The sequence below is a fragment of the Anolis carolinensis genome, chromosome 1 (assembly GCF_035594765.1).
Source record: "Anolis carolinensis isolate JA03-04 chromosome 1, rAnoCar3.1.pri, whole genome shotgun sequence".
Taxonomy (NCBI): Eukaryota; Metazoa; Chordata; class Lepidosauria; order Squamata; family Dactyloidae; genus Anolis; species Anolis carolinensis.
In genome coordinates this window covers 117,134,261-117,148,264 of record NC_085841.1, presented here as the reverse complement: position 1 = coordinate 117,148,264, position 14,004 = coordinate 117,134,261, and the positions used below count along the sequence as shown (strand labels likewise).

The window sequence follows — 14,004 nt, the reverse complement described above, 5'->3', positions numbered from 1 at the left end:
TTGGATGAGTGAAAGTTGGATAAGCGAGACTCTACTGTATTATGTTGTAAACGGCTTTGAGTCTCCCCTAGAGGTGAGAAAAGTGATATATAAATACAGTAAAATAAGGTAAAGTCTAGCCATGTCCCCCTCTAGGGGGTGGTGCTCATCTCCATTTCTAAGCCAAAAAGTCGCCATTGTCCATAGACACTTCCAAAGTCATGTGGCCGCTGGCCAGCATGACTGCATGGAGAGCTGTGACCTTCCTGCTGGAGTGGATCCAGTTGATCTACTCATATTTGCATGTTTTCGAACTACTAGGTTGGCAGAAGCTGGGGCTAACTGTGGAAGCTCACCCCACTCTCCGGATTTGAACTGCCGACCCTTTGGTCAGCAGGTTCCACAGTGCAGCTATTTATTTATTTATTTATTTACAACCTCAAGGGGGACTTAGGGCAGAGCACAACATATATATGGCATGCATTCCATGCCGGGACATAAAATAATTATAAATATGCACAAACATTAATCTGCTGCGCCACCAGGAGCTCCATATAAATACAGTAAACAAAATAATCAGAAGGTGTTTACTTCTTGGGAGGAGAGCAATGACCAACTTTGATAAAATAGTGAAGAGCAGAGACATCACACTGGCAACAAAGGTCAGCATAGTGAAAGCAATGGTATTCCCCATAGTAACCTATGGATGCGAGAGCTGGACCATAAGGAAGGCTGAGTGAAGGAAGATGGACGCTTTTGAACTTTGGTGCTGGAGGAAAATCCTGAGAGTGCCTTGGACCGCAAGAAGATCCAACCAGTCCATCCTCCAGGAAATAATGCCTGGTTGCTCACTGGAGGGAAGGATATTAGAGGTAAAGATGTATTTCGGCTACATCATGAGAAGACAGGAAAGCTCATGATGCTGGGGAAAATGGAAAGAAAAAGGAAGAGAGGCCGACCAAGGGCGAGATGGATGGATGGTATCCTTGAAGAGACTGGCTTGACCTTGAAGGAACTGGGGACGGCGACGGCCAACAGGAAGCTCTGGCATGGACTGGTCCATGAGGTCATGAAGAGTCGGAAGCAACTGAATGAATAAACAACAACAAATCAAATCAAATCAAATAAAGATAGGTTGTTAGAGGTTTCTTCTTAAATTGAATGTTTATGTAAGTTGGAACAGGTACATTTTAAGGGTAACTCCAGCCAACAATGTGTATCTTTTAGCTTTGGGTAGCACAGGGGCTCCTGGTGGCAGAGTGTGTTAAAGCGCTGAGTTGCTGAACTTGTGGACCAAAAGGTCGCAGGTTCAAATCCCGGGAGTGGAATGAGCGCCCGCTGTTAGCCCCAACTCCTGCCAACCTAGCAGTTCAAAAACATGCCAATGTGAGTAGATCAATAGGTACCGCTCTGGCGGGAAGGTAACGGTGCTCCATGCAGTCATGCTGGCCACATGACCTTGGAGGTGTCTATGGACAACGCCAGCTCTTCGGCTTAGAAATGGAGATGAGCACCAACCCCCAGAGTCGGTCACGACTGGACTTAACATCAGGGGAAACCTTTACCTTTAAATATCTTAAAGGAACCAGGTCCCGTCAGAACTTGGAATCTATGCAGGTTAGTACCTGGATGGGAGACCTCCAATGAGTAGTAGGCTATATTTCAGGAATGGACAAAACCACTCCGAGTATGCCTTTAGCTTTACTTAGCACAGGGAAGGGTGAGCCTCTCATATAGGGTTTGTTTTGATGTCTTGCACTTGTTCAGAAGATTTCTCCTATTTTCTGTCCTTTTGACAATTGGGATGGTTTGTTGTGGAAACAAATATTGGTTTCAATTGAGACACCTTTTCCCCATAATAATTTTTCCTAGGGCGGGCCCTTCCACACAACCCTATATCCCAGAATATCAAGGTAGAAAACCCCACAGTATCTGCTTTGAAGTGGGTTATCAGAGTCCACACTGTCATATATCCCAGTTCAAAGCAGATAATGTGAGATTTTCTGGGTTATAGGGCTGTGTGGAAGGGCCCTGGATTATCTGAGTCCACGCTGCCATATATCCCAACTGAAAGCAGATAATGTGGGATTTTATTCAGCTGTGTGGAAGGGACCCTATCTTTTAGTGATAGATTCTTCTCGCTTCCTGTTTCCTCACCCCTTTTTTTAAGGATGAGTCATTTGTAAGCGGGGTGTTCCTATCCTGGGACTGTCTCGTATTTGTCTTTTCCTTCTCCTTCTCATGCCTGGGGGGGGGGGGGGGGGGGGGTGGATCCCCGGGCGGGCCATGTGCCTGGGGCATTGCTCTTCTTCGCACCCTGGAGCCAAACCTGTCCTGGGACCATTTGGAGCGCGCGCCCCACGCGCCCACGCTCCCTGTTGACCCTTTCACGCGCCGCCGTTTTGTTTACCTCTCCGGCAAACGAGGGACGGCGCCGGAGCCCTCCTTATAAGAGGAGGCAGAGGAGGCGGCCCAGCAGCACAAGCCGGGAAGGAAAGCGAGGACACACAGAGAAAGGGAGAGATCTTGACGCACAGCATGGAGAGCTCGCCGCTTGGCCCCCGCAGCCCTCCCCATCTTGGAGCATGCAAGCCCCGCATCCCATGCACAGAAGTACCCAGGTAATCTCTTGCTTTGCTCCCCCAACGCCCAGCCCTTGGGTGCATCTGCATTGTATATTTCACGCAGTTGGGTCCCGTTTGAACTGACCTGGCTCCAGGCAGGTTTATGAAGTCTTGAGCTTCCTGTGTCAGAGTGTGAGTGCTTCACCAAAGTACAGGGTGCCCAGAAAGTCTCTTTACCATTTAAATCGGGCATGGGCAAACTTGGGCCCTCCAGGTGTTTTGGACTACAACCTACCGGCTGTTAGGAATTGTGGGAGTTGTAGTCCAAAACACCTGGAGGGCCCAAGTTTGCCCATGCCCGATTTAAATGGTAAAGAGACTTTATGGGCACCCGGTACAACTCTCCTGATTTCATAGCACTGAGCCATGGTAGTTCAAGTGGGGTCAAACCGTATTAACTCTGCCATTAAGATGCACCCCCTGCCATAGGGAAAGCTTGAAAGCTGAGGATGGTTGGGCATTTGTTTCCTTTCCTTCCCAATCCACTCAACTAATTAATGACTCTTAAAAGCAACAACCTCTCTCCCCTGCTGCTTTTTATTATCATCATCATCATCATCCACCTTGTGTGACTGTGGAGCAGAACAAACAACTCGGCATCTGCAAGGCTATTCAATGCTAATCAAGGTGGCCAATTGCAACATTCACAGTTCTTTCTCCCATCCTGGACCTTCCACAGATATATAAGCCCCACTTGACTAGTTTCTAAGAGACCTCACAACCTCTGAGGATGCCTGCCATAGATGCGGGTGAAACGTCAGGAGAGAATGCTTCTGGAACATGGCCACAGCCCAGAAAACTCAACTCCACATCATGCACAGAGGAAGAACTGTTTTAAAGCTACAATGGTCGCTGTTGCCTGTTTTGGTCTAAAATTATCTAGCCATTTGTGTTCCCTCTATTTTATCAGTTTTATACTTGCTTTTGGCACGGAATAAATAAATCATCATCATAATCTTTTATTCTGCAGGTCCGAAAGGTACTGGAGGCCTTGGATTCCAACCCAGAAAGAGGCAGAAAGGCAGCACCAGGCAAACCATCCAACGGTGAGTGAGTCCCACGTGGGTTTGTTTTGCTCTCATCCCTCCTTGGCAGATTCCTCCTATGCAATGGATATTTTATTTAAAAGGAGTGTTTTAGGGAGCTCGGGATGTGTCGAGCTTGGAGAAGAAAAGGTTGACATTGGGGATTGTTGGCATGTTTAAATATGTGAAAGGATGTCACACTGAGGAGGGAGCAAGCTTGTATTCTGCTGCTATGGAAACTATGACACAATGTAGCAATGGGGTGAGATTGCAGGGAGGAAATATCCCACATAAACATTAGGAAGAACTTTTTGACAGTAAGAGCTGTTTTACAGCAGAATATGCTGCTGTGTCAGTGCGTGATGCAGTCTCCTTTTCTGTGGAGGTGTTTAAGCAGGGACTGGATGGCCATCTGTTGGGGATGCTTTGATTCTGTGTTCCTGCATGGCATAATGGGGTTGGACTAAATGGCCCATAGGGTCTCTTCCAACTTTGTGATTCCAGGTTTGCAAAGTCTTGAGCTTTTTCTGCCTTTTTCTGCTGGTGCTTCACTTAACTGTAACTCCTGCAAGTGGTATCAAACTGTGTTAATTCTACAGTATAGATGCACCCTTAGACACATAATGGATTCAAATTGCTGGAAAAGAGAAACTTTAGGAGAAACTTTCTGATGGTAAGAGCTGTTTGACAGTGCAATATGCAGATTGTGGAGTCTCTTTCTGTGAAGGTTTATAAGCAGAGGCTTGAATAGCCATCTGTTAGGAGGGCCTTGATTGTGTCTTTCTGCATACCAGGATTGGGTTGGACTGGATGGTCCTTGGGGGTATCTTCCAACACTTCTATAACTCCAAAACATCAGCAAAGACAATTCTTCCAGTATGCTCCATGGATCTGTCTCTATATTAATAATAGTAAATGCTATCAGAGCCCCCGCTCCAAAGGATAGCCACTAGGTTGCCTTAGGCAGGTCACACACTCTCGGCCTCAAAGGAAGGCAAAGGGAAACTCTCTCAGAACAAATCTTGCCAGGAAAAGGCCTTAATAGGTTTATTATTATTTTTATTATTATTACTATTATTTATTTCCAGTATTATATCCCGCCCTTCTCACCCGAGGGGACTCAGAGCGGCATACAATAATGGCAACAATTTGATGCCTATACACAGTTAAAACCACACAGTACATAAAACAGTTAAAAATTAGAAATACAATATAAAAATATAAAATATAAAAGATTTAAACAAAGGTTAGATCCAGTCATCCAAGAAGCCTTATGCTATAGCCAAAATCAGTCCATATCATCTTTGCCATTTATTCATTGAAAGCCGGAGCACATAGCCATGTTTTAAGGGCTCTTCTGAAGCTAAGGGTTGGGGGCTTGTCGTATGTCTCTGGGGGGGGGGGGTGTTCCACAGCCGGGGAGCCACCACCGAGAAGGTTTGCTTTAGAGACACCATAAATTAGAAATAATTTGAAGGAACAAAACAAATAAAGGTATCACTGTCACACTTTTAGAGCATCATTATTAGCAAGCATATCATCATCAGCATGAGCTTCATTAAAGTTGAGATATTTAGTCTCTTATGAAGACAAAATTGACTTTGTCAGTGATACCTAAATCACTTTACATTTCTTGCATTTTTCATGAAATTTGAGTCTCAGATCTAGGGTTAACATCATGGCAATTCTATCTTCAGGCAAAGTAAGCTGACAGCTAAAGGCAGTCCGTTTTGGAGAGATGTCATGAAAATGTAATAAATCATTATCTAGTTATTAGTGTCATTATTGTTGACATCATCATATTTTGACATTTGGGGGAGATGAGAGATGCTAGTGGGATTTCTTTTTCTCGTTGTGCAGAAATAACTTGACCATCTTTAGACACACTGCACCTTGAGTGCAAGGGAGATAATATCGGGCTGGATCTACACTGCCATATAATCCAGTTTCTGAATCTAGATTACCTGTTTTGAACTAGATTATATGAGCCTACACTGCTATATAAACTAGTTCAAAGCAGATCATCTTGGTTTAGAAACTGGATTATATGGCAGTGTAGAAGGGGCCTCAGGCTGCAAAATACTCTCTCTCTTTATATTTGTGAGCATTCACATGTCTACTTTGGGCAACATCATGAATTTCATAGGATTTTCTTAGGCAAGACATACTCGGAGTGGTTTTGTCCATTCCTGAAATATAGCCTACTACTCATTGGAGGTCTCCCATCCAGGTACTAATAGATTCCAAGTTCTGACGGGATCTGGTTCCTTTGAGATATTTAAAGGTAAAGGTTTCGCCTGACGTTAAGTCCAGTCATGTCCGACTCTGGGGGTTGGTGCTCATCTCCATTTCTAAGCCGAAGAGCCAGCGTTGTCCGTAGACACCTCCAAGGTCATGTGGCCAGCATGACTGCATGGAGCGCCGTTACCTTCCCGCCGGAGCGGTACCTATTGATCTACTCACATTTGCATGTTTTCAAACTGCTAGGTTGGCAGAAGCTGGAGCTAACAGCGGGCGTTCACTCCGCTCCCCGGATTTGAACCTGGGACCTTTTGGTCTGCAAGTTCAGCAGCTCAGCGCTTTAACACAAAGAGCCACCGGAGGCTCCTTAAGATATTTAGGAGTGATCTAAAATAAAATCAGATCTTTTTCAATGTTATTTGTGAATATGTAAGTTCCAAAGTGATGGATTTCACATGTATTGCATTTGAACATTGTTCAATCAATATCGTTCATCATTGATCTATGATCTATGTTTCCACCTCACATTCTTTAGTTGGGCGATTCTTCTGAGACTATGGAAGACTCAGCAAAACTCACACACTATACACACCCAGTCAGGTAAGATTTTTTAAAATATCTTCCCTATTTTTCCTAGGTATTGCTTCTGTGCCATTAATTAATGTGTGGGGTGAGGGGAGTCCAGTAAATGAGGATATTTAGAAGAGGGTATCTTTGCATATTTAATTTCAAGATATATTATATGTAGATGAAAACTGGCAAAAAGGGGCAAACACTAGTTGTTATATCTTTATTTGGAAAAATATTTCAAATCTATACCACTCTTGGTCAGAGGTTAGAGACTTTGGGCCCTTCCACATAGCCATATAACCCAGAATATCAAGGCAGATACATAATCCACATCAGCTTTGAACTGGGTTATCTGAGTCCACACTGTCATATAATCCAGTTCAAAGCAGATAATGTGGGTGGCCTTGGTAATACTACAATGCCATGATTACATAGCATCGAACTATTGCAGTTAAAGTGGTGGCAAACTGCATTAATTCTGCAATATAGATGTCTTCTTGGGGACAGACCAACTTGAACTATAGCAATTGAAACTTGGCCAGATTTGGTCTTTTCATATGAAAGTATTTTGCTTCCTAATCCTATATGTGCCTGAAAGTGGTAATTGCTCAGGGTGCTTCCAGACAGGCCCTATATGCTAGGATCTGATCCCAGGTTTTTTGTTTATCCCAGATTATCTGGCAGTGTGGACTCATATATTCCAATTTAAAGCAGAAAACCTGGAATCAGATCTTGGAATATAGGGTCTGTCTGGAAGGGCCCTCATTTTACATGACACAAACTGGAGAGGGCGATTTGGAATGCTCCATGCAGTGATATATGTGTGTGTGTGTAAATACACACACATACACATATGTATAGGCAGACTCCAGGTTACAAATATCTGACTTACAAAGGACTAACACTTAAGAATGGGGGTAAGACAACAGGAAGAGAGAGAGATCTGCCCCTTGGAAGGGAAATTCACTCCTGGGAGAATAATTATTATGGGGAAAAGGTGTCTCCACTGAAGGTTTAGCACCAATCCACAACAAGCCAAAGCATTGCAGGGACAGAAAGTGAGGTGAAATCTTCTGGACAGGGGCACAGACAGCAAAATAAACACTACAGGGGGTTAACCCTTCCCTATGCTATCTAAAGCTTATACTGTACACACACACACACACACACACACACACACACACACACACACACACGGCTGGAGTTACACTTAAAATGTACCTGTTCCAACTTAACAAATTCAGCTTAAGAACAAACCTAAAGAACCTATTTTGTTTGTGACCTGGGAATTGCCTCTATGTTTTTGCCTTACAGAAACATCTAAATTACAGTAGAGTCTCACTAATCCAAGCTAAACGGGCCGGCAGAAGCTTGGATAAGCGAATATCTTGGATTATAAGGACTGATCAAGGAAAAGCCTATTAAACATCAAATTAGATTATGATTTTACAAATTAAGCACCAAAACTTCATGTTATACAACAAATTTGACAGAAAAAGTAGTTCAATACGCAGTAATGTTATGTTGTAATTACTGTATTTATGAATTTAGCACCAAAATATCATGATATATTGGAAACATTGACTACAAAAATGGCTTGGATTATCCAGAGGCTTGGATAAGCGAGGCTTGGATTAGTGAGACTCTACTGTACCAAAGATGGGTTGTTACTAAAACTAGTTGATACATAAAGTAACTCTGTATTTTTAGAACACACTATACAATTTCACCATGAGTATCCTTAGTTACCAAATGGCTCTGATTACAGTTGGATAAAAGTATGGTTTACTATTTGGTGCTTTGTTATAATAAAGAAAGTATAACCTGCATTTTCTTTGTAGTTTGTAGCAAAGCTTCCCATGCAATAAAAAAGGCATAACCATATATGTTTGCAGTTTTTACTTCTTCACTGAACATTTTTTAAACATAAAAAGGGGAAAAATCTATTTCCTTTTAACTCTGTGGGTGCATCTACATGGCAGAATTAATGCAGTTCAGCACTACATTAACTGCCATGGCTCAGTGTTAATGAATCATGTGAGTTGCAATTTTATAAGGTCTTTAGTGCTCTCTGCCTAAGAGTGCTGGTACATCACCAAACTCCAATTCCCAGGATTCCATAGCATTAGCCATGGCAATTAAAATGAGGCCAAACTGCATTAATTTGACAGTGTAGATCAGTGGTTCTCAACCTGTGGGTCCCCAGATGTTTAGGCCTACAACTCCCAGAAATCCCAGACATTTTGCCAACTGTTAGGATTTCTGGGAGTTGAAGACCAACACTTCTGGGGACCCACAAGTTGAGAACCACTGATGTAGATGCACCCTAGGTTGAAGTGGAAGCTTTGGACTTCCAAATATTTTGTACTTGAATCTCACCAAAGTGAGTTCAATCTCAAGTCATTATGGAATTGTCCAAAATATCTGAGGGCAAATTGTCCCACACCTTCCCACTCCAATTGAATGAGTTGTCTTGAACTCATAACTTGAACCAGAGTGAGTGATTCCAATATTTTTTGTAGTTTAAATGAACAATACATTTCATTTCTTTGTCTTAGATTATTCTGGCCCAAATCAAGGTGCTTTGATTACTTGTATCACGAAGCGGAAGCACTTCTGAGAAACTTTCCTGTCCAAGCCACACTTTCCTTTTATGAAGATTCAGAGAGCGAGGAAGAGCATGATGAGTTGGACCATGGTTCAGAAGCAGCGGTGGATTGTTGATTGCACAAGGACTACTGTTACTGTTTATATTCATTAATTTAATCTCAAGCTCAGTTTTCTATAATATTTTAAGCTAATTTATATGTAAATTATTTGCAATTAAAGTTCCAAACATTTTTTATTTTCATAATACCAGTTTTGAGTCATTTATGCATCTTGTACATCCCATATATAATTTTTAAACTAATAATATTGTTTTGCTAGTAACGCAATGAAACAGAAATACAGTTGTAGTGGTGGAGAGATGAATGAAGATGAGAAAGATGGAATGGACTGGTTATATATTTAGTTTGTTTTTCTTCCATCTAAGGAAATCTGAGTTTTTTTTTTTGTACCTTCTTATATCCTGATATATGTGAAACCTCTCCTAGCACTTTCAACAGAACTGACTCTCATGTAGATCTTTTTTTGGATTTTGGTATTCTGATTTTTTCAAGGCTTGAAATGATAAGATATGAGAGTTTACACTTAGGATGAAGAAGAAATGCTTATATTGTCAACATTACATATAAAGTGAAAAATCTGATCACATTCTAAAAATGGCCTTTAGAAAACAGAGTCTAAAAGTACCCCCTTTCCCCTGTGAACATATATGTAATCATATATCAATTTTCCTTGTTATGATTTGAGAAGTATAGAACTAATGGTAAAGCTGTAACAGCCAGAAGGAATAAGTCCCATAGTGAAACGGATGTTCAGGTTTGTGGTTGCCTAGCATAGTACTGAAATTCCCTTAGGTAAAAGTAAAGGTATCCCAGTGTCCAGCTCTGGGAGTTGGTGCTCATCTCCATTTCTAAGCCAAACAGCCAGCATTGTCCGTAGACACCTCCAATGTCATGTAGCCAGCATGACTGCATGGAGCAGTGTTATTTTACCACTGGAGTAGTACATATTGATCTACTCACATTTGCCTATTTCGAACTGCTAGAATGGCAGAAGCTGGGGCTAATAGTGGGAGCTCACCCCACGCCCCAGATTGAACCACCAACCTTTCAGTCATCAGGTTCAGTAGCTCAGCGGTTTAACCCACTGTGCCACGGGGGTTAAAGTTCAAAATGTAAATTATTTTATTTGATAAACTAGATTAATGCATGGGAGAAATCTGTTTTAGAGGTGCACCAAGACTCCTTTCTTCCCACTTCCCCATTTTTTAAATATCAGAAATGTGTAAAGTAAAGTGCAATCCTAAATATATAATTAACAGAGACCAATAATGAAACCTAATTACTTTTTTCTGCATGTGAGGATTATACCTCATTGATTTTGAAGATAAATCTGTGGGCTAAATGACAAAGCATTAATCACAGAGTTGTAAGAGACTCCAAGGGCTGCCTGTCCAATTGTCTTTGGTCCTTGTTTCTTTGAGAAATACACAATCAAAGCACTCCTGACAGATGGCCATCTAACCCCTACTTAAAATACCCCAGATAATAAGATTCTACCACACTCCCAGGCAGCAAATCCCTCCTTTGAACAGCTCTTATTGTCAGGAAGTTCTGTTGGGTGGTATTGTCATACAGAGAAATCTGGAGTGTTACATAAAATCTGTTTGCTCAGCAGAAAGTCTTCCTGTGTCTCAGTACAGCATTATCAGAGCTTCCGCTGTCCTGCCAGTCCTAAAGAGAAACCACATTTCTGTTCCCCTGCCTTTAAAACCAACAAATTGCTTTCAAAACAAACAAACAAACCTTCCATTGAAATCAGCAGGAGAGAAATGATCTAAATCAGCTTCTCTGTGGGATTTGGAAAGGACTTGCTTTTCACTCTCTCAGAGTGGGCTTATCCTCCTATTCTCCAAGGGAAATGTTTTTTGTTTTTTTTTAAAGAAAGCCTGGGATTCCCAGGAACAGCAGGAGTGCAGTTTTAATTACCTTTAAGTCATTAATTAAATTCCTGATATCCAAATGTCCTGCTGAAGTGTATAAAATTAGTATGGTGTGCCCTCTGCTGTGCTGCTGCCTTAACTAGTTCCGTGAGGTGTCATTTTGTAAAAGCAAATGTGCAGAGAACCAATTTGGTCAGTATACTGGTTGTATCTCTCTGTTGAAAATTAGGCATATTCAAGGTCCCAGTGACAGCCAGTGTTTGAGTGCTGGACTATGATTTTGCTTTGGTCAAACTAAAAACTGTATTCACTTCTGGGCCCCATTACACTATGTAACAAAATTTGGATGGCCATCTGTCGGGGGTGCTTTGAATGCGACTTCCTGCTTCTTGGCAGGGGGTTGGACTGGATGGCCCATGAGGTCTCTTCCAACTCTACTATTCTATGATTCTATGAACATTTGAAAAAAAAATCTGTTCCTGGTTTGAAAGCATTATTTCCTGTTTAATTGTGCAGTATTTATTTACTTTGAAGATAACTGTTATACTCCAGAAGCTTCATTTTTGTGCCTGCCACAAACGGTTGAATTGGTTGAGAATGGATGAAATATTCATTGAAAATCTATAGCAAAATGTGCTGCAGGATGTCCCGCAAAAACAATTTTTTTGCAGTTTACTAAATGTTTTTCATATTTTTATGAAAGAACCAATTGGGAAATGACATTTATAACCCAGGAACAAAAATCATGTTATATAGTGTAACTCAAGGAAGATATTGAGAAGCTGAAATTTTCCAGAGACTGGTGATGCTTTCTATTCCAGAGACTAGAACACAGAACATTAACATTACAAAAGAGGAGGACATATTGTACATTAAAAAAACTCCCAAGAACAGTTTGACAGTAGAATAGACTGCTTTAGAGGGTGGTGCTTTTAAATACAGGGTGTTTCAAAAAGATGGACCTAATCTGAAGTCACTGTATCTCTGCAACCATGAACCGCCTACAAATGAAACTTACTACTTGAAAGGGTAGAACAAAGGGCCCTTCCACACAGCCATATAACTGAGAATATTAAGGCAGAAAATCCCACAATATCTGCTTTGAACTGGGTTATCTGAGTCCACACTGCCATATATTCCAGTTCAAAGCAGATATTGTTGGATTTCCTGTCTTGATATTCTTGGTTATTTGCTGTGTGGAAAGGCCCATAGAGGTTTTTTTGGTCCAGATTATTGGAATGATTTGACCAAGTTTTGTCCTGATCCATGGTTGATGGAGTTCACAGTGCTCTTTGATTGTGGATGAACTATAACTCCCATCATCCTCTGTCATTGCCCACCGAACCATGCCAGCATTTAAAGTTGGTCCGGCGTGGGGTGGGTGAAGATTCTAGCTTTGTTTCTGGCTCTAAATGGTTAGTAAAACTTGACGATGCAGTAAACCATTCAGCACTTTTTGTGTGACAGCAACATGCTGCCATTGTGTAATACAGTACAGTACATTTTTGAAACTAGATCTACCATTTTAAAGCACACCCTGTAGAAGTTGGAGGGACATCTCTCGAGAGCGTTTCCATTGTGCATAGAAGTGCCTCCTGCATAGAAGAAGTTTGGATTAGATGACCCTTGGGATCTCTTCCAATTCTATGAATCTGGAGAGGGAAGTAGTCCAAGAAGTCCAGGGCGCAGAAACCTGTGGAAATATATCAAGGTGTTAATTTTGAGAGGACTAGTAGTCATAAACACATACCCTCCAACATTTGCCATAAGTTAACCAGAAAGATTGTGGGCCAGATGTCATCAGAATGTGATCAAGTTGGCAAAAATTATGAACGAGTTAACTGAGGGAAAAGCATGCTTTCACTAACTCAGGGCACATCTACACTGTAGAATTAATCCAGTTTGACACCACTTTAAGTGCCATGGCTCGACGCTATGGAATCCTGTGAGTTGTAGTTTTCTCTGTCAGAATGCTGCAACCTCACCAAACTACAAATCCCATCATTCCATAGCATTGAGCCATGGCAGCTAAACTACAATAATCTCTACAGTATGTAGATGCACCTTAACATATTACCATGTCCCGTGCCCATAGTTGCAAACAGCTCTGAAATCCATTGGTTTAAAACAGATTCTCATGCAGGGAGACATAGGCCCCTTCCACACAGCTGTATAAAATCCACATTGAGCTGGAATATATGGCAGTGTGGGCTCAGATAACACAATTCAAAGCAGACATTGTGGATTATCTGCCTTGATATTTTGGGTTACATATGGCTGTGTGGAAGGGCCCTCAGATAATTTCCTCAGGCTGTTTGTCTTATATGGGCCCTTCCACACAGCCATACAACCTAGAATATCAAGGCAGATAATCCACAATATATGCTTTGAACTGGGTTATTCGAGTCCACACTTCCATATATTCCAGTTCAAAGCAGAAAATGTGGGATTTTATTCAGTTGTGTAGAAGGGGCCCCTGTTCAAAGCAGATATTTTGGGATTTTCTGCTTTGATATTCTGGGTTATATAATAATAATAATAATAAAACTTTATTTATACCCCGCCACCATCTCCCCAACGGGGACTCGGGGCGGCTTACATGGGGCCATGCCCAAAACCATACAATATGACAAAATATAAAACAACGTATCATAACACAATTTAACAATACAATAAATAATAACATACATTACAATCCAAAATTCAGAAAAAGCAATAAAAATCAGGGCAGGCCACATGAACACTAAATTAAAACTTGGTGAGAAAGACATATGAATAAAACCTGTGTGGAAGGGCCCATATAAGACAAACAGCCTGAGGAATTTATCTGAAGGCCCTTCCACACAGCCATATAACCACAATATCTGCTTTGACTCGACACCGCCATATAATCTGAGTTAAATGTGGATTTTATACAGCTTGTAGAAGGGGCCTGAGCGAAATCCAATTCCCCTGCATCTCTTTGATGGCCATTTCACAGCAGTGTTGATGGAGTCACTGTCAATCAACCTCAAGG

At 41.5% G+C, this 14,004-nt stretch overlaps 1 protein-coding gene and 2 long non-coding RNA genes across 3 annotated transcripts in view; 1 reads left to right on the top strand and 2 right to left on the bottom strand.

Moving 5' to 3' along the window:
* Positions 1–2,759, bottom strand: part of LOC134299176 (uncharacterized) — a 27,199-nt gene extending 24,440 nt beyond the window's left edge. The window contains exon 1 of the long non-coding RNA XR_010006336.1: positions 2,689–2,759. This is a non-coding gene — a long non-coding RNA (uncharacterized LOC134299176). The remainder of the gene's footprint in view (positions 1–2,688) is intronic.
* On the top strand, positions 2,237–9,293 carry ripply2 (ripply transcriptional repressor 2). The gene is made up of 4 exons (XM_008121723.2): positions 2,237–2,600; positions 3,574–3,649; positions 6,405–6,469; positions 8,998–9,293. Exons 1-4 carry the CDS (start codon positions 2,518–2,520, stop codon positions 9,161–9,163), a joined length of 390 nt encoding a protein of 129 aa, XP_008119930.1. The 5' UTR covers positions 2,237–2,517; the 3' UTR covers positions 9,164–9,293.
* Positions 4,671–14,004, bottom strand: LOC134299174 (uncharacterized). The gene is made up of 2 exons (XR_010006333.1): positions 13,066–14,004; positions 4,671–12,681 (listed from the first exon to the last, which is right to left on the bottom strand). It is a non-coding gene; the product is annotated as an uncharacterized LOC134299174 (long non-coding RNA).

What these genes read in the sequence shown, in the direction of transcription:
- ripply2 (XM_008121723.2), top strand. Translation starts at nt 2,518, where the DNA reads ATGGAGAGCTCGCCGCTTGGCCCCCGCAGCCCTCCCCATCTTGGAGCA. An exon ending in CCATGCACAGAAGTACCCAG is followed by an intron (nt 2,601 to 3,573) that starts GTAATCTCTTGC and finishes TTTATTCTGCAG; the next exon opens with GTCCGAAAGGTACTGGAGGC. An exon ending in ACCAGGCAAACCATCCAACG is followed by an intron (nt 3,650 to 6,404) that starts GTGAGTGAGTCC and finishes CACATTCTTTAG; the next exon opens with TTGGGCGATTCTTCTGAGAC.